This window comes from Musca domestica, unplaced genomic scaffold (genome assembly GCF_030504385.1).
Source record: "Musca domestica strain aabys unplaced genomic scaffold, Musca_domestica.polishedcontigs.V.1.1 20, whole genome shotgun sequence".
Classification (NCBI taxonomy): Eukaryota; Metazoa; Arthropoda; class Insecta; order Diptera; family Muscidae; genus Musca; species Musca domestica.
This window is the reverse complement of record NW_026712250.1, coordinates 492,423-512,093: the sequence shown is the minus strand read 5'-3', so window position 1 is coordinate 512,093 and position 19,671 is coordinate 492,423. Positions and strand designations below refer to the sequence as shown.

General features: G+C 34.7%; 2 protein-coding genes across 2 annotated transcripts; both read right to left on the bottom strand.

Annotated features, from left to right (window-relative positions):
- Positions 1–81: 81 nt before the first annotated feature.
- Positions 82–18,589, bottom strand: LOC101897729 (uncharacterized). Its single transcript, XM_059122293.1, has 2 exons — positions 18,285–18,589; positions 82–634 (listed from the first exon to the last, which is right to left on the bottom strand). Exons 1-2 carry the CDS (start codon positions 18,572–18,574, stop codon positions 133–135), a joined length of 792 nt encoding a protein of 263 aa, XP_058978276.1. The 5' UTR covers positions 18,575–18,589; the 3' UTR covers positions 82–132.
- Positions 11,909–15,302, bottom strand: LOC131802295 (uncharacterized). The gene is made up of 2 exons (XM_059122292.1): positions 14,160–15,302; positions 11,909–14,089 (listed from the first exon to the last, which is right to left on the bottom strand). Exons 1-2 carry the CDS (start codon positions 15,269–15,271, stop codon positions 13,324–13,326), a joined length of 1,878 nt encoding a protein of 625 aa, XP_058978275.1. The 5' UTR covers positions 15,272–15,302; the 3' UTR covers positions 11,909–13,323.
- Positions 18,590–19,671: the final 1,082 nt, after the last annotated feature.

Below are 19,671 nucleotides of genomic sequence, written 5' to 3'. Positions count from 1 at the left end.
GTTGCGTTCGCCTACGTTTCTCAGGTATTCAATGCTACGGAGAAAACCTTGTTCGTAATAATCGGTTGCCTGTTCTAAATAATGCGATAGGGTGGCATTAGCATTGGCCAATACACCGCAGCTGGGTGGGTGCTATGAATTGCGTTGCTTGCGAACGGTTGTTCGTGTTACACAGCAATCGCTTGTAAATGGAATTTCTTTGTAATTCGCGACAAATTGTTGTTGTTGTTGTTGCTGCTGGTGGTGGGGGTAGTATTTGTTTGTTAGCAGTCCATCAACACTTTCAAGTTTTCCCAAGCTACGACGTCTTTGCGGCTGTCGTCGTCGTTGTTGATAGTCCTCGTTGATGTCGGACGGCTTCTGCAAATCGTTGGCGTATTTACACTTTTCCAGCGACGAATAAACAACATTTATTTCAGATGGTGCCTTTGTATTGGACCTTGGTTCGAACCTCGGAAATTGTTTCAGCTGACGTCTGACCAAATTCCTCAATGCTTCAATACTTTTGTTGTCTTTCCTTGTGGCGGCGGCGTTTTGAATACGCTTAAGGGTATCGTTGCAAACTAAATTCTCACGTTTGTCATCACACAATCGTCGTTGTCCACGTGTTGTTGTATTGCACTCGTTCTCAAATCTGTAAGGAGATTATAAAAAAAGATAATTGAAAATTTTGTTGAAACAATGGAACATTTTTGTAATTAAAATAAATAGTGGTGCTCAACAGGGATTGATTTGTAAATAGTAAAATTCGACGACAGAGGCTAAATTTATGTTCTATAAAAGTGTGAAATGTAAACATTTTTAAAGAGAAGAAGTTTCAAATAAAATAGATTTAATAAGGCAAAACTCAAATAGATTTATATTTTTTTCCAATATTTCATAGAACAATAATTCAGCTCCACTCAGATGTTGGTAACCCTGCTTCAATTGGACGGGTTTTCGAACAAAGATTGCTAAAAGGAGGTGCCAGATTCTATCGCAAATAGGAAAAGGATTAGGATACGAAGATTTTTCAGCTACTCAGTTTCGACTTTGAATGGAAATGTAAAATCGTCGCCAAACTAAAGCGTTTGATTAAATTTCCTTTTGATTTCTTAGAGTGCTGTTCGGAGTAAAATCATTTCAGTTATTTTGTTGTTGCAGAACTAGTTTGGCTTAATCGCATCATTGTTGTTTTTCCTTAGTTGGATGCGTGTATGTGTCCCTGGAATACCGTGTGCCAACGTGTGTGTGTGTGTGTGTGTGTGCGGAGCAACATGTGTCCAGAAAAGTGTGAGTCAGTGGCACAGCTTTGACAACCGTTAGCCGAGAATTGTGTTTCGTGTGTAGCAGCACAAGAGAGCCCTTCATATAAATTAAAAACCGTTGTTAGTCTGCTTCTGCTCGACAATTATTTGCCAGTAGTGGTCGTGTGCCTGCCAGTCTGTGTTCTTTTTTTTTTGCCGTCGCCATTATTGTTTTTACACATTTTTTGCAAGTAATTTATTTACATATATTTTAATCCCTTGAGGCGCAGCACACACGCACACACACACAAGTAGTGTGCTTATGGGGATGTTGGGAATTCACCACGATTTATCACGGCAAATTCTATTGGGGATGTTGATTTGGGTAAATTCACCACGGTGAATTTTAATGGGGATGTTGTCTTGGGAATTGTACCACGGCAAATTCTATTGGGGATGTTGATTGGGGGAAATTCAGCACGGTGAAATATATTGGGGATGTTGTCTTTTGAAATGTACCACGGTGAAATATATTGGGGATGTTGTCTTTTGAAATGTACCACGGTGAAATATATTGGGGATGTTGTCTTTTGAAATGTACCACGGTGAATTATATTGGGGATGTTGTCGTTTGAATTGTACCACGGCAAATTATATTGGGGATGTTGTCTTTTGAATTGTACCACGTCAAATTTTATTGGGGCTGTTGGCGTTGGTGTTGCTAGTTTTAATATGAACTACTAGATGGCGCTAAGTTTAGCGCAGACACAATCCAAAACTGTGTATGGGATGGTGAAATTTCAAGTTTTAATATTCACCACTAGCAGAGACACCCTCCGAAAAAAAAAAAAATGTATTATGATCATATCGAGTGGGACTAAAGAGATTCACCATGTGAGAAGTGAATATAAGTAAGAGGTAAGTATCGAAGAAAATCATTTTATCTAGATGGCTCTCAGAATGCTTTTATATAGTCAACATGTTGATTACTGCAGTCAAATGTGCTTATTAATTTATTTGAAAACATATATTTCAAGAAATCGACTTCAATAAATGTGATATATTATAGAAGAGTTTCAATTGACAAATATGCTGCAATTATTGATATTTCAGGGGTTTTAAGAAAAACGATAACGAAGTCGAGTGGGTTGAACACGAAAATCAGCATGTTGGCTATGCAAAACATGATGAGATAAAAAGACAAAACTAACTTTTCGTTGTACTTGTTTTAATTTGTCTATAATTTTAGCGACTCAAAAATGTTCAGTTATTCCCATCGAAACGATATAGGCGACATCTAACGGTGAGTTCCATCCATACTATCCATAAATTATGTTGTAGCATAGACACACTCCAAAACTATTGAAATATGATCATATCGAATGGGGCTAGAGAGATCCACCATATGAGAAGTGAATATAGCAGAGACAAATTTGGTTAGTATCATAGTCAACAAGAAGATGTGTGTTCTATTATTTTGTCCAGATGGCTCTCCAGTCATTTCCCTCGAAACGATATAGGCGACATCTAACCACCAATTAATGTTGTAGCATATACACACTAAAAAAATGCTGCTGTAGCCAATCAAAGCAAATTCTTCTTGTGTGGACAGGCATTTTGATACATTATATCGATCGCTTTTTGATAGTTTTGTCGATGAAGAATTTGTTTACATTATGTAGCAATTTGAGAGAATTGAAACTGAAAGAGTTTCATGACAAACCCTGCATCAATTCGGTATTGAAGATTGAAGGGATTTGAAGAAGGAAACACCATTGTTTACATTAACTAACAATTGGATTTCTGTGAAATGGATATGAGAATTTGGGGGGAAGCGTTGTTGCAGAGTTTCATGACAAATTCTGCTTCAACGATAGATTGGAGCATGAATGAGAACATGCTTAACTATGCTCAAAATTAAAAACTCTAGTAACTCTGTAATATTGTGAAATTCGCGTTAAATATTCCTATATATAGAAGACAATTTCAAGTAAGGCTCACAGTATAAAATTAAACATTGAACGTGATATTATGGCGAACGCAGATTTAATAAACTTATTCAATTCTTTCAGTTATAAAAAAATAATAACTTTGAAAGAAATGGAGGATAACAAAGAATACAACATCCATGGCGCCTTTAGAACAAATACAAAATATGGGGAAAGAATTGTGCTGAAAATTAATGATGCTATCCTCTATTTGCCGTCAAGATTCCTCTCGCTGGCGGATGAATACATAAAAGAAATAGCTGGTGGGGGTTATTCTGTGACGAAAACTGTGTTGAAAGATGGAAGCGGAAAGAGTCTTTACAAACTAGAATTAAAACATTTGGATCAACCAGATTATTTTTATCAACCATATTTAACATAAACTGAAAAGTAAATAAATATTTTGTTTGAAACTAAAAATTGCAAGCTGTTTTCATTTTAATGTGTGCAGAGAAATATTTCAGTTTATTAGTGAAGCTTTAGAAAGGAAGATGTCTCTTCTTAATAAGGAAGACGAACGCTTAAAAACCTTTGCTCGCTGGCCTTTAAATTATCCAGATCCCAAGACAATGGCTGCAGTAGGACTTTATTATACTGGAGTAGGAGATATTACCAGATGTTATTTTTGTAAAGTAAACATTCATAGTTGGGATCAAACTGATTGTCCTGTTACTGAGCATTCAAGGTTGACATATCGTTGCCCATTACTGGAAGGGCGTGAAACAACTAATGTCCCAACTATTTCAAAAAATTGGAATTGTACACCTTCTGAAATTGGTGTAGATGTTTGTGGTCGTGGAGCGAGTAAATGTTCACCCATTTTCTTATTATTGTTCACTTTCATTACCTTTAATGCTTTAAATAAAGTTTTATGCAAATAATACAGTTGCTTGTTTTTATTTATTAACTTTATTAATTTCATCGTCTAGTATGTAGCCAAGTTCTTTCCAGTTTTGTTCAATGAATACAAATATCTTAAATATATTATTTACGGCACACTTAAATCTAGTGTCCAAATGTATAGGACAGTTTGTAAAATAATTTTGGCAAGCTCGAAGTTTCATATTATTTTCTAAATTTATAATGGTAGAATGAATATATTTCTGTAAAAAGATTTTCTTTTCTTGTCCAACAACAAAAATATATTGATAATTGTTCAATGGTGTAAGAGCTTTCTCGACATCATTATAATTTTTTTCTCCATCTGTCCAATCTAAGCCATTCACATGTGTCTTGGTGTAGGCATTTGTTCTGCATGCTTCCCCAGTAAGTTCTTTTATATTAAAAGGTGGACGAAACAAAAAATAATGTGGAACAACAGAAGCACCACACATATATGATAGTTCCTTCACGAAAATACTCTTGTGGTTTCCATGGCAATATTGAAAATCAACCAGTGCAATATCCGATCTATTGATTTCAATCATCTTCTTAGGAAAGTTGAATTTGAATGGAGGGGATATCATCGATGTTGGAGTATTTATAAAATTTTGTTCATGTCCAATAAAAACTTTAAACAAAGATGTCCACAATTGTATGTATGAAATCGTTGATCTCTTTTATAATTGTATGTAATAGCTGGTCCCAAATACCGTAAAACTTCTATCGGGGGTTGAAGATTACCGAAACTGTCGTAATAGTCGATATTATTATTGATTTTATTATATGCCACCCAATGCGTGCCAGGTCCACTGCTAACATCCAAATTTATGATACCACATTCAATTCGATGTGGTTTCTTAGGTAGATTATCACGCATATAAACACCTCTAAAGTGAGGTATATATTTTTTCCCAAAAAAACTAATATTTACATCGGTTAGAGGACCTTTGGGTAGCTGCTTAATTAGTTTTTTGGAGTTTTATTTTCATCAACATAAATTCCATAGCCCTTTTTATATGGTTTGAGATAGAGACCTTTACCCATAGCTATAGCTTCTATTGTTTTGTTATGTCTGGTTTGTTCATCCAACTCTTGTTTGGCTTTTTTTGCATTTAAAACGGCATTGGTAATTGCTGAACTACCCGATGCTAAGGCTCCCAATGCTCCTAATCCAGTTAGAATGGGAATGAGAGGAAGAAATCCACCTCTTTTGGGCACGCTTATTACTCGCGGTATAGCGACCTTTGATTTTTTTCCTCGAAACGTCTTTTGTATTTCATGTCTGGCTATTTTTATGGCTTCATCAATATCAGTTGGTTTTTTGCTTTTAAGGGAACTTGTAGCTTTTTTTAAAGCGTTTTTAAAAAGTTGTTGACCCAATATTTGTTTGGGGTTTTTATTACCCATGCCTAGCTTTGTCTTAGCCTTCATTATGTTAGTTACAAGATATGCGCTAATTTTTTCTCCAATGTTACTATTTTTCGATTTTACTCGCTCCCAAGCCCGTTCAGTTAGTTCACGATCAGCAATGTGACGTTGTTCAATATCTTTATTTTGTGAATAGGCAATATCGTGTGCTCTACACGCTGCATCTAATGGATTAATACCTTGATCTCCTCTTTGAATACGTTTTTCTAGCTTTGTTCCAGGTCCACAAAATTGATATCCTGGTAAATGAAGTTCAACGGGTAAAGAGTTAATCAACTTATTTACCAGTCCTCCTCCTTGAACGTGTTTCTTTCTAATAAATCGCTTCGTGTTGTAAACAATCATTTTATACTTTTTAGCGGGACGCTGAACGAAAGAAATATTGATATTTGATTATATTATAAATATGAATGTTTTCTTAAAACTCATTAGTTTAAATCATGAGATTAATGGAACAACAAGCTAAAATAATTGTTAAAAATGTGGATTTTATGCAAAGAAAGACCCCTCGACATAGTACTTTGCTGCCTGATTCTATACGAGCCTTAATAGTAGGACCATCAAATTGTGGAAAGACTAATGTGATGCTTAGTTTGATAGAAAGCCCCAATGGATTAAAATTTGAAAATGTTTACATTTACTCAAAATCGCTATATCAGACAAAATATGAGTACCTAAAGAAACTGATATCCACTATAAAGGGGATGAGATTGTATACATTTAATAACAATGACGATGTTATACAAACGGACGAAATAAAGCCAAACTCAATCATGATTTTTGATGATGTTGCATGCGATAAACAAAACAACATTAAAAATTACTTCAGTATGGGGCGACATAAGAATGTTGATTCGTTTTATTTGTGTCAAACATACACACGTATACCAAAACATTTATTGCGTGATAATGCGAATTTTATAATCGTGTTTAAACAAGATGATCTGAATTTAAGACATATATTTAATGATCACGTCGGATGTGACATTAGTTTTGAAGATTTCAAAAAAATTTGTCATGAATGCTGGAAGGAAAAGTATGGATTTCTAACGATTTCCAAGGATGACGAAATTCACTCTGGAAGATACAGAAAAGGCTTTCATATATTTATTCAACCTTAATATTATTTAAAGTATTTGCAAATGTTAATTTATATTAGTGCACCTACAGCCATGGAGGAGGAAATGCTGAAACGGCTTGTTAAGTCCAGAAATGTCTTGAAAAAGAAATTTCAAAGCATTAAAATGGGTGAAGAAGCTAAAACTACAGAATTGAAAAATACTTTCAAACCAATAACGGAGCCAATAAACAAACTACTAAAGCTTTCAACTGAAAATACTTCCAAAATGATTATGCCTAAGAAAGAGAAAATGGAAATGTACAGAGATTCTATTATTACAAGTACACCCCTTAAGAATTATAAACCAGATGTTAAGTTAGATTCCAATGCATTGGAGGGGTTAAAGCATAAAGTAGATTACACACAAAATTTCGATTCCTTTAATACATCACAAGACGACGACAAATTTTATTCCAACAATGAGGAACCTATGAATCTATCATTCTTGAAGAAAATTAAAAAACTAGATGTAGTCTATGGTCCACACAAAGATAACAATGGAGAATGGAGATTTGGGGACCAACCACTCAAAATAAGCAATGAAAAGATTATGATTGGAAATAAAAATTGGGCATTAACACCCGGTTTGTTTGAACTGTTGTTTTATCAAGACCCCAAGAACTATGATCATACAGAACTCGATATTTACAAAACAATATTATTAGACACAAATGCGCATAAAATAAACTATGAATCTAATGGACGAACAAAGTCCAACAGGGGACAAAAATATAAGAAAATAATAAAAAATATAATAGAGGATACTCACAGCGGCAAAGGCTTACTGACAATAAATCCTGGTAAACCCAACTATATATACTGGGACGATCCCAACGAATTGATAGAACGATTAAAGCTGTTGTTGGCATCACAACAAGCCGGAAACAATAACCATACTAATGAAATTGTTTCTATTATCGAGGAACTGCGAGAAGGAAATATAATATATTAAATAATACTCTCAAGGAGCATACAACATATGACTGTTGACAAGTTTGGACATCATTACAATCAAAAAAATCAATCAATAGCAGTGAGAGAAAATGTTTCGAGATTATTGGGAGTCAATATTGATGAAGATAACAACCTTAACGTGCAAAATAAAAAGATTAGGAATGTTGCATCTCCAGCAGAAGGAGCGGATGCGGTCAACCAAGCATACGTACATACGCAAATCAAGCACATTCAAGAAATTTTAAAGAAAAAATTCATTCAAGAGTGCACCTTCCTAAGAGAAGAAATATCACAACTCAAACGTTCACAAAACGAAATATTTAAAGCCTTATCGCAAGCTCCATTCAACTCACCAGCTTTAATATATCATACCGAATAAAACAATGGAAAAGCGGGGTTTGGTAAATGAACTTCATCATCAAGCACGAAAAAACTTTCCTAGACGAAGGGTTATTACAAAGGGTATTGATGATCTCTGGCAAGCAGATTTAGTTGAAATGGGCAGTTACTCAAAAGCAAACAAGGGGTTCCGATTTTTGTTAACTGTCATCGATACATTTTCGAAATTCGCATGGTGTGAAGCCCTTAAAACAAAAACGGCAACGGATGTTTCTATGGCTTTTGAAAAAATCTTACAAAGAGGAAGAATTCCAAAAAATTTGCAAACCGATGATGGAAAAGAATTTTTCAACACAGATTTTAAAAAACTAATGCAGAAATATTCCATAAACCACTACTCCACATATAGTGTATTGAAGGCCTCAATTGTTGAGCGTTTTAATAGAACTTTGAAGTCGCTAATGTGGAAGGAGTTCAGTTATAATGGGAATTATCTATGGATTGACGTTTATAGAGAATTGGTTAAACAATACAATAAAACACCTCATCGAACAATAAAAATGGCCCCTATTCAAGTAAATTCATCGAATGAGAAGGCATTGTTGCAATCTGCTTATAACCACTTAAAAATTTTTAGGAGACAAAACTTTCGTGTGGGTGATCATGTACGCATTAGCAAATATAAACATCAATTTGAAAAGGGATACACGCCAAATTGGACTACGGAAATATTCAAGATAAGAACAATAAGAATAACAAACCCCGCTACTTATTTATTAGAAGACTATGAAGGAAATCCCATCCAAGGATGTTTCTACAAAGAAGAACTTTTACCCACAAAATATCCCAACACGTATTTAGTTGAGAAAATTTTAAAAACAAAAGGTAATAAAGTCTTGGTTAAGTGGCTGGGATTCTCAGACAAACATAATTCATGGATAGATAAGAATCATATCATATAATCTTAATATGTAGATATACAATATACAAGCATATATTTAAATAAATAAAAACCCATATATACGTATGCATATTTTGTGTTTCAATTATTACGACAAAGAATTTTGCAATGTCAAGAACGTTTACTGTGTCCGGTAAATCTCCAATTCTACATTCAACATATTTACCCCCAATTGAATTGGGAAATAGTAGTTATGAGTGTTGCCTAATAGATTTCCAATCATACAATTCAATACCCAATGTGGATAATGATAACAATCTCTTTCACATTGGAGACAATATTATAAAAATACCTATAGGATCCTATGAATTGCAAGATATTGCGAATTACTTGGAAACGGAATATAAAACTATCCACGAGAATAGATCCATTGAAATTAAGGCGAATAATAATACGCTAAAAGTAGAAATCATGTCTTCTCATGATCCTATTTACTTTGATAAAGAAAAATCTATAGGCAAGCTTTTTGGTTTTACCGAAAAAATCTTAGAATCTGGGAAAAAACATACTTCAAACCTTCAAGTCGACATTTTAAAGGTTAATGCCATACAAATACACTGCAATATTGTAACTGGATCATTCATGAATGGGTCGCCAACGCATATTCTACATGAATTTGCTCTTAATGTTCCTCCGGGATATAAATTGGTAGAGAGGCCAATGAATCTCATTTATTTACCAGTGAACGTCAAAGAAATCGGTCGTCTGGAGATAAAGATAGTAGATCAAGAAGGTCGCTTTATAAATTTTAGAGAGGAAGAAATCACGCTACGTATTCATATAAGACCAATGCAATCATGATTATCTACAATAAATACAATCATAAACAAATACCAAGACACATTCAACACAAAGTTGTCAAACCGACAAGACCTACAATTTCAAAGGAAAATAAAGAGTTTTTAAAACTTATTAAGCTTAAAGTCAAACCAAATGTCTGAAATACTTAACATTAATGAGCGTCCATTCTCGGATGAGAATATTGTAAAGAGAGACTACCACAGCTATGTTCCATATATTCAATCATTTAAAAATAATGATGAAATTCGGATAAGTATACAAAATCAGGATCTTTACATACTTCCATCGGAGAGTTATCTATTCATTGAAGGAAATTTGAAAAATAGCAAGGGAGAAGTATCGCAAAATGCAAGACTGAGAAATAATTGTGTGGGATACATGTTTGATGAAATTCGCTATGAACTAAATGGTGTTGAAATTGATCGTACTCGTTATCTAGGAATAACTACAGAAATTAAAAATTGGATTTCTCTAAGCGAATCCGAAAGTAAGGTTATGAGCAAAGCGGGATGGAAAGCTGATAATGATTTATCAGTAGGATACTTTAATTTTTGTGTACCCTTAAACCGTCTACTAGGGTTCGCAGAGGACTTTGATAAAGTAATTTGCAACAGCAAGCATGACTTGATTCTTTTGCGTAGTGCCAACGATAAAAATGTGTGTTATTCAACCATGGATACGGAGGAAATTAAACTCACCATAACAAATGTTGTATGGAAAGTACAACACATTCAATTATCAGACTATAGAAAAATCAGCTTCTTGAAAACTATTAAGGATGGAAAAGCGTTGCCTTTAGCATTCCGCAGCTGGGACTGCTACTTTAATCCAACTTTTGCTGGTGGAAGACAACACAGTTGGAGTGTTAAATTGTCTGTCAATCATGAAAGACCACGATATGTTGCTTTGATATTTGAAAAAGACAACAAGCTGGAACATTGCGAACTTAAAAACATCAAAGTTCACTTGAACTCTGAAACCTATCCTTACGATGATTTGAATGTAAAGTTCGAAGAAAATGGCTATGCAGTACTATATGACATGTATACAAAGTTTCAACAATCATATTACATGAGGGAGCCACAACCACTTCTTACATATGCAAGTTTTAAAGACAAGCCCATCGCCGTTATTGACATTAGCAATCAAAACGAAGCTGTTAAGAATGGACCAATCGATTTAAAAATCCAATTTGAAACCAATAAACCAATTCCACAAAACACTTCTGCGTACTGTTTAATTATACATGATCGTCTGGTCGAGTACGTTCCATTAACAGGAATTGTACGAAAAGTAGTATAATCTATTTTATACTCACCTTTGCAAGAATATTTCAATAAAACGCAATTTACATAAATTTATAAACAAAAATATTTTGTTTTATTTTATAATAAGAATAGTTAAAGACTAGTTAAAATATAATACACTTATATTTACTTAAAAATTAAACATTTTGTGTTGCGAGAAAATATTAATATGATGACATTTGTAGTGAATAAAGACAATTAAATTAATATTATTACTATGCTCTTTTATCTGTATATTGAAACTTAAATCATAATTAAATTTATATTTTAATCCAAGTCCATTGAGACAGATTCATTTGAGTTATTTACATTTGTTTCATGAAGGTTATTTAATCTATAGTGGCCCCAAGCATAGGTGTGAATACCATCCTCTAGAATAAATCGTTTATCATCTTGATGGCTTAGCGATATTTTAGTAATTTTGTCTGTATATATTGTATGCTGCCTTGACCTAAACGAAAACATGGTACCGTAAAAAACCTTTTTGTTATAAAGACATTCTCGATATTTATCTATAGTATACTTTTTTAGGACCGACTTTTTAACTCCCTTAGATTTTTTTAATTCTTCGCTATCAACTACATTGATGGCATACATTTTAGGACGAAGGCCTACAAATTCAACCATTGTTTTTCCGTCATTCTCATCTTTCATCATGCCAAGTTTTTTCTTATTAATTAGAGGAAGTTTATATTTATTTTCTTTTGAAAACCCTGAGGTGTCAAATCTAGCCAATATTTCATCTAAAGATAATTCGGAATACAAATTCCGTCCGTAAAATGTTAATATGAACGAATCTGTATCCATATAATTTAGAATAAAATCCTCACCAAATTTCACTTTTAGAAAATCATACAGAAAATCATACATCACCCACTTTGATAAATCTAATATGCAGAACCCTAAGTACAATGGTCTATCATATTTTACTCTGACATTCCTAATTTGAATAGCAACCATATTTTCGGAGAATATCGAAAGGCTGTGAAAATTTGGCTTCGAGATTAATTTACTAGCAACATTCCTTCTTCTTTGGTTTGCCTCATCTACCCACATTGTCACAATTTTCACAGTTTTTCTTTTGTCGATATTCTCCATTGTCTTACCGAATGAAGAGTTATTCAATAATTTAAAAAAATCTTTTTCAAAGGCATTTTCAGCCTTTTCCCTATGTTCATTATTCTTCAGTATGTAAGGAGCTAACCAAGCGCTTTGTGTGAAAGCCAAAACTCTATGGACTTTCTTAAGAATTAGTCCATGTTTCAGAGATTGCTTAAGTAATTTGTAGTGTATGGTGTATGATGTTTTGTCAGTAAAATCTGCAATCAGTTTTTCAGTTTTTGAGCCTTCAACACACTTTTTCTCCGCCAAAAAAGGTAAATCGTTATGTTTGTCGTGAAGGTGCGGTGGATATTCAATATCAACCTCTAAAATAAAACCAGTAGGAGCGTTGTCAGGAATAGATAATATTACAGCTGGATCATTGAATTTCTCCATTTCATAACCCTCCACCCATCTAAAATCTTTTTCAGGGAGACACTCAGTCATAACTGTACCATATAAATTATTTACATCCAAATAATAGATATTTACCTCTGGTTTGGCACTATTATAATTGGGAGCATCTTCATTATTTGCTACCGAGTGTCTGTTTGAGCACTGGGTAAGCCCTCCCCGAATACCATTTTTGCAGAAATTGTACATGTCTATATCTCTGAGTAGCTCAAGTTCGACTTTAGTACATAGTAGCATTGCATCCCAAGATAGAGATGGTGCTGTGAGATATTGACAAGGGTCCAGTTCGTGAATTCGCATACATAAGCTCCTGAAATTTTCAAATACGTCTGCTAAAAGCAAGACATCAGCTTTTAAGTACAAATCCATGTAGTCTTGCATAGTTTGACATCGAAAATGTGACCAAACATTTGTTGCATGCCTATAATCGTCTGACGAGCATTCAGTATCGGTCAACTTATTATAAAATTGGTCTATAGGGGGAAGTTGTTTCTCCTTCAATTTTTCAAATGATGACATATATTCGTAGGGAAATACTCCTTTCCTAGTCATAAGTTCAAATGATTCATCATCAGGAAAATGAGATCTGACAGCAACAAAAGAATCTCGAGATAAATTCCTTGCTAATTTATCCAAACTAGTAGGCATAAATCGAAAACTATCTAAGAAACGATGCTCTAATCTATTCATTTTCTTTTTCTTCTCTTTTTTGCCCTCACTTTCCTCTTCTTGCTGGAATTCCTCATCATCTTCCTCACTCGAATCTTCTTCTTCTCCTACAACAACTGTACTTTTTAAAGAACTAGAGTCGGTCCATATTAATGAAATAAGACATTGAAATATATTTTTCTTTGTTTTGAGGTATGACTCTTATTTCACCTCCAAATTCAACTAACTCTTTAAAGAAGAGGTGACAGTCGTACGAAGAAAAATTGTGGAAATATATTGGAATAAATTTAGGTAGATGATATTGCAGATTGCAATGGTTATGTACCGCACCTCGATATTGCCCCGTTAAGTGACAATGATCTTTCACCCTATCGTTACCTAAAATGTCGCCACATATACGACAATTGATATCCCTAAGAAAGGCTGTCTCTTCTTCGGGGGTTAGAGTATTCATAGGTTTCGTTTTGGTTAGGTAACTATCATACAAAAATTTACAATCCTGAATTAGTTCTTTCAGAAAAACATTTGCTGCGTCGGGACCACTATATATAAATAACTTATTTAAATTTTCATTAAAACTACATTTAATAAAATAACTAAAAGCACATGGAATATGCTTCTTTACCTTTTCCGTTTTTTTACTCGCCCCATTGTTCTCATCTTCCTGCACGTCTTCCAGTACACTTTCGGAGTCAGCATAAATAACGAAAGGCACCTTATCCTTTTTCTTGTGATTGACGAACTTTAGTACGGCTTCTTTTTTGTTCGGCAGGGCACAGACTACTTTTCCACACTGCTTTTTGTGAGTCATACATTTATTTTCATCGTGGAAACATTGCAGGCATCCAAAACAAAAGTAACCTTTCTCCTTATGACTTGTGAATTGAGACCGCATAAGACTGAAAAAAAAAGAACAAATACATGATTATTATGATATGGTTTTGATTGATAAGTTTTGTTTATAATTACCAAGACATATCCATAACCAAAATGTAATGGAAATTTTCTTCGTTGTGCAGCAATATTAAATTAATGTGATTGCTTTTCGTCTCCTTTGTTAAGTAATATGGACCAACGACCGACTTGTTTTCATAACCGAAAACATTTACGCTAATCTCTGGGTTGTTCATTTCAAATTTTTTTATATATTTAAGACCCAATGGGAAATTTAATTGTTCGAAATTTAGCGATATTCCAGACTGCAGAATAATGACATCTTGGTGTATGTCTACGTTATATGAAGAGGTTATACTCGGATCTCCATATGCAGTTTCCCCCAATGCAACAACCATACACCACTTAAAACAAAAGTCATCATAGTTTTTGATGTTAAGGCACGCACCCTTCTTGTTGCTTAATGATTTCGGAGTTGGAATATAATGTGAGCCACGTGTTAAGTTGGCTCTCAACACATTTATGTCAAGTTTTAAAAGTTTCTCCAGGGCCCAATTAGAGCCTCTTTCTTGGAACTCTTCTGATTTAGCTATAATTTCCACACAGTGGTTGAAAACGACCTCTTCCAAATCATCTCCCAGGGTTAATAGCGTTGTTTTTGAAATATGATTAAATATATTTTCAATAGTTAACTCTTTGGAAGTTGAAGGTCCATCTTTTTCATTGTTTGGTTTCACATACAGTCCTTGGAGTTCCATATTAAATTTTATGAGCGTTTTACCGTTTAACTCATTTTTCAAGGTTTTAATTATTAATTCTTTTGAAGCATTAAGAAAATCGATCGGGTACAAAATGTCTTTATTGTTTTGTATCTCATAGCTGAGTATATTTTTGTTAAATGCACTTTTAACAATTTTTATGTCAGAATCCAGATTTTTTCTCACGGTGGATCGATGTTCTTCGCTACGAACGTGTGATCGTATATTATTCACAATTTTATCACAATCACCACAAAACTTTTCCACCTTCACAGCTGATTTATTTTCATGCTGCTGCTTTAGTTTTTCTTGTTGTTGATCTCGATTTTGTTTCATTACATGCTCATCTCCATGATGGTTCTCTAAGTGCAATTCTAAATCGTTTACACTTTCACATAAAACATCACAAAACATACAATGCTTTTTCATATGTTTCACAAATTCATTTTTTTCCTTGTAATAAAGGCTGCATGACCAACAAATTTTTTGAGACATTATAAAAACTTTTTTAAGAATATTAAGAAACGATGCTTATTAATCTGTGACTTGTTGAGTACTGAAATTTCTTCCAATCCAATCAATACATTATTGACTACATTTTGTAAACAAATAGAAATTCTGTGATTGAAGCAGAATTTGTCATGAAACTCTGCAACAACGCTTCCCCCCAAATTCTCATATCCATTTCACAGAAATCCAATTGTTAGTTAATGTAAACAATGGTGTTTCCTTCTTCAAATCCCTTCAATCTTCAATACCGAATTGATGCAGGGTTTGTCATGAAACTCTTTCAGTTTCAATTCTCTCAAATTGCTACATAATGTAAACAAATTCTTCATCGACAAAACTATCAAAAAGCGATCGATATAATGTATCAAAATGCCTGTCCACACAAGAAGAATTTGCTTTGATTGGCTACAGCAGCATTTTTTTAGTGTGTATATGCTACAACATTAATTGGTGGTTAGATGTCGCCTATATCGTTTCGAGGGAAATGACTGGAGAGCCATCTGGACAAAATAATAGAACACACATCTTCTTGTTGACTATGATACTAACCAAATTTGTCTCTGCTATATTCACTTCTCATATGGTGGATCTCTCTAGCCCCATTCGATATGATCATATTTCAATAGTTTTGGAGTGTGTCTATGCTACAACATAATTTATGGATAGTATGGATGGAACTCACCGTTAGATGTCGCCTATATCGTTTCGATGGGAATAACTGAACATTTTTGAGTCGCTAAAATTATAGACAAATTAAAACAAGTACAACGAAAAGTTAGTTTTGTCTTTTTATCTCATCATGTTTTGCATAGCCAACATGCTGATTTTCGTGTTCAACCCACTCGACTTCGTTATCGTTTTTCTTAAAACCCCTGAAATATCAATAATTGCAGCATATTTGTCAATTGAAACTCTTCTATAATATATCACATTTATTGAAGTCGATTTCTTGAAATATATGTTTTCAAATAAATTAATAAGCACATTTGACTGCAGTAATCAACATGTTGACTATATAAAAGCATTCTGAGAGCCATCTAGATAAAATGATTTTCTTCGATACTTACCTCTTACTTATATTCACTTCTCACATGGTGAATCTCTTTAGTCCCACTCGATATGATCATAATACATTTTTTTTTTTTCGGAGGGTGTCTCTGCTAGTGGTGAATATTAAAACTTGAAATTTCACCATCCCATACACAGTTTTGGATTGTGTCTGCGCTAAACTTAGCGCCATCTAGTAGTTCATATTAAAACTAGCAACACCAACGCCAACAGCCCCAATAAAATTTGACGTGGTACAATTCAAAAGACAACATCCCCAATATAATTTGCCGTGGTACAATTCAAACGACAACATCCCCAATATAATTCACCGTGGTACATTTCAAAAGACAACATCCCCAATATATTTCACCGTGGTACATTTCAAAAGACAACATCCCCAATATATTTCACCGTGGTACATTTCAAAAGACAACATCCCCAATATATTTCACCGTGCTGAATTTCCCCCAATCAACATCCCCAATAGAATTTGCCGTGGTACAATTCCCAAGACAACATCCCCATTAAAATTCACCGTGGTGAATTTACCCAAATCAACATCCCCAATAGAATTTGCCGTGATAAATCGTGGTGAATTCCCAACATCCCCATAAGCACACTACTCACACATACCCGCTCGACCATGTACAATGTCAGAGCTATGCAAGAATGTTAAGCGTTTGTAGATGCTATCAAGAAACAACGCCATCTACCCCACACCCATGCACACATTCTTGGGACGTGTTTGCCAACCCATGCTCCGTATTAAATGTACGTTCATGCATTGGCTCCACATTTAGTTTGTCATGTACGGAAGATGCCATGGATGGAGGCGAGGGATTCTTTGGGCGCAACTACATTCAGGTAAAAAATCTCAACCTCAGAAAATGCTGCGAAACTGTGAAATGGCACATTCATGCTAGGGTTTGTATGTCGTTGTCGTTGTTGTCGTTCTCATTGTGGTTGCTGTTGTTGTTGCCAGTATTAATGCCTTTCAGAGTGGCATTAATGGCTTGCGTTGTAAGTAATTAGTTTCATATTTAGCAGTGGCCAACAATGAACTGGCCCCAGATTGGGCCGTAGGCAAAAGACTTGAAATGGTTAGAGGTGGTGTTGGTGAATATTCCAATGTTGACATCAGGCGAACGAAAATCCTAGGGCATTGTTTTGATAGGGTTAGGAGGATGGTTCACAACAATACATGTATGGCCTATGCCAGTAGTTGTAATTAGATATGACTGTTGTAATATATTTAAAAGAAAGTCTACAAAAGACCCGTCAACAACAACAAGGAGTTTCAGGTTTCATTCTAGGGTTTTAAATTTAAATTATGGCCAATCAAAATGTAAGCAGAGATACGAGGAAAGTCAGATACTTATCCTATTATTAACAATATTCTAGGAGAAAAAGGAGAGAGGTTTGGGGCCATTTCACTTAGCAGATGCTATTTTTATCTGAAGTGAATTCTTAAACTCCTCCAATGAGAGATTAAATCACAAACACACAAAGGTCTTAACGAAGACAATAACTTGAAGAACATAAGAAAAATTTTGAAAATGTTCCCCAAAATCGTTTCCGAATAAATTGGAGTTTTTTGTTGGAGTCACTTTACCGCTGTGTTGTTAAGTTCTACTTCGTCCACTTAGAGCTATCAATTTTCAAAAAGGGTGTCTAAAATTGGTATTAAAAGAAAAAAAAACAATAGCTTAGTCGGATCAGAATGGATAATTTTCACCCAGTATATTCCAGTCACTTTCAATAATACATCTGTCGTGGTCCGCTTCTTTTTATTGGTCTTTAGAGAGTAGAGACAGGATCCAATAAAATTTGGTAACAATTGTAACCAATTGCAAGTGTAGAGGCATACCCTTTGTATATTTACCTTGGCAAACTCCGTACGGCCATTGGCAATTGCGTCAGGTATTCCGAAGGCGCTTCGCGTATAGCCGACGATGCAGTTTTACTAAAATTATAGGAGAGAACATTACGTTTCCTGCGACGTAAGCGAGGACGCATTTTGAAATCTCGATAATGATTTGCCACCTCATGACGATAACGATTGTCGTGGAAGTACGAGGCGTTGTAATGTTTGCGCGTCGGCAGCTGGATTGAATGCTGCGGTGCACTGGGTCGTATGGCTTTGCCGGTGACAATGAATTGATCATACGTCATTGTCGGAATATTAACCGTTCACTTATTGACTCAATACCAAGTATTGTGGAAATTTATTAATTTTCAATGAGTATTTCACTCCTCTTCGATTCGATGCACTGGCTATCTAACGAACAACTAACCACCGAATCGAAATGTCAACTGATTGTGGTTAACTTAGGGATCTGTTTGCTGTTCTGTCAATCGCATTTGGAAATACTTGACAGTAAAACAATTTATGTTTATTACTTACATCTGTACTTGTTGTGTTCGACATGGCATGGGTGTGTGTTTGCCTAGCCAAAATTATGTTCCCTGTTGTCGTTCCTTTTCGAGTGTCTAACAACTGTTTCGTATTCTGTTCGATTGTTATCACGTCAATGAGCCATTTATCAAATATTGGGAGAGGGTGGGTGGTTATGGCATTACTGTTCCCAATGCTATCCATGCTGGCTTTGGTGCGGGACGGGTAGGGAAATTTCATTTGTAATTTGTGGCAAAAGCCACAGAATGGCAAGGCAATGCTACCCACCACCGTCTGCCTATATCCCAAATTGTTTATGGAAATATGACAATTTGTGTAATTTCAATGATTCGCTGGTTGTTTATCAATATTAGATTTGTCATAGGAAACGAATGACAAAAAGAAACACAAATCACCAGCAATAGAATTTGTAATTATTTCCTAGGTCGGCACAAGGGTGCATTAAACAAAAGAAAACATTGGCTCACCATGAATGTCCCATTGCGAAGATCCACTCAATTGGGGAATCTCCACACCATCAGTCCCCATGCTAATGAATCTTTGATTAGTTATGCCAAAGGAAGGATTGCTCCTGAACATAGATAGCCGACTCTGTTCATTAAGGCTTGTGAATTCCCCCGCTAACCTTCAGACACACCAAAAAGCAGATGTCTTTTATTCTTCTCCAATTCATTCATTAGCGCTGATGGTGTCTCACACCCAATTCCAATTCCAATAAAATTAGTTTACCGTTTTCTACTTTAATAAATTATATTCGGTTTATTTGTTGGCCATTAGCATGCCATGCCAAGGAGGCGGTTGGCTCATTATAATTATTGAGATTATTTATTTCGGAAACTTATTGGCTTTTTTT

What these genes read in the sequence shown, in the direction of transcription:
- LOC131802295 (XM_059122292.1), bottom strand. Translation starts at nt 15,271, where the DNA reads ATGAAAAAGCATTGTATGTTTTGTGATGTTTTATGTGAAAGTGTAAAC. An exon ending in TTGGTTATGGATATGTCTTG is followed by an intron (nt 14,090 to 14,159) that starts GTAATTATAAAC and finishes TTTTTTTTTCAG; the next exon opens with TCTTATGCGGTCTCAATTCA.
- LOC101897729 (XM_059122293.1), bottom strand. Translation starts at nt 18,574, where the DNA reads ATGACGTATGATCAATTCATTGTCACCGGCAAAGCCATACGACCCAGT. An exon ending in GCCGTACGGAGTTTGCCAAG is followed by an intron (nt 635 to 18,284) that starts GTAAATATACAA and finishes ATCTCCTTACAG; the next exon opens with ATTTGAGAACGAGTGCAATA.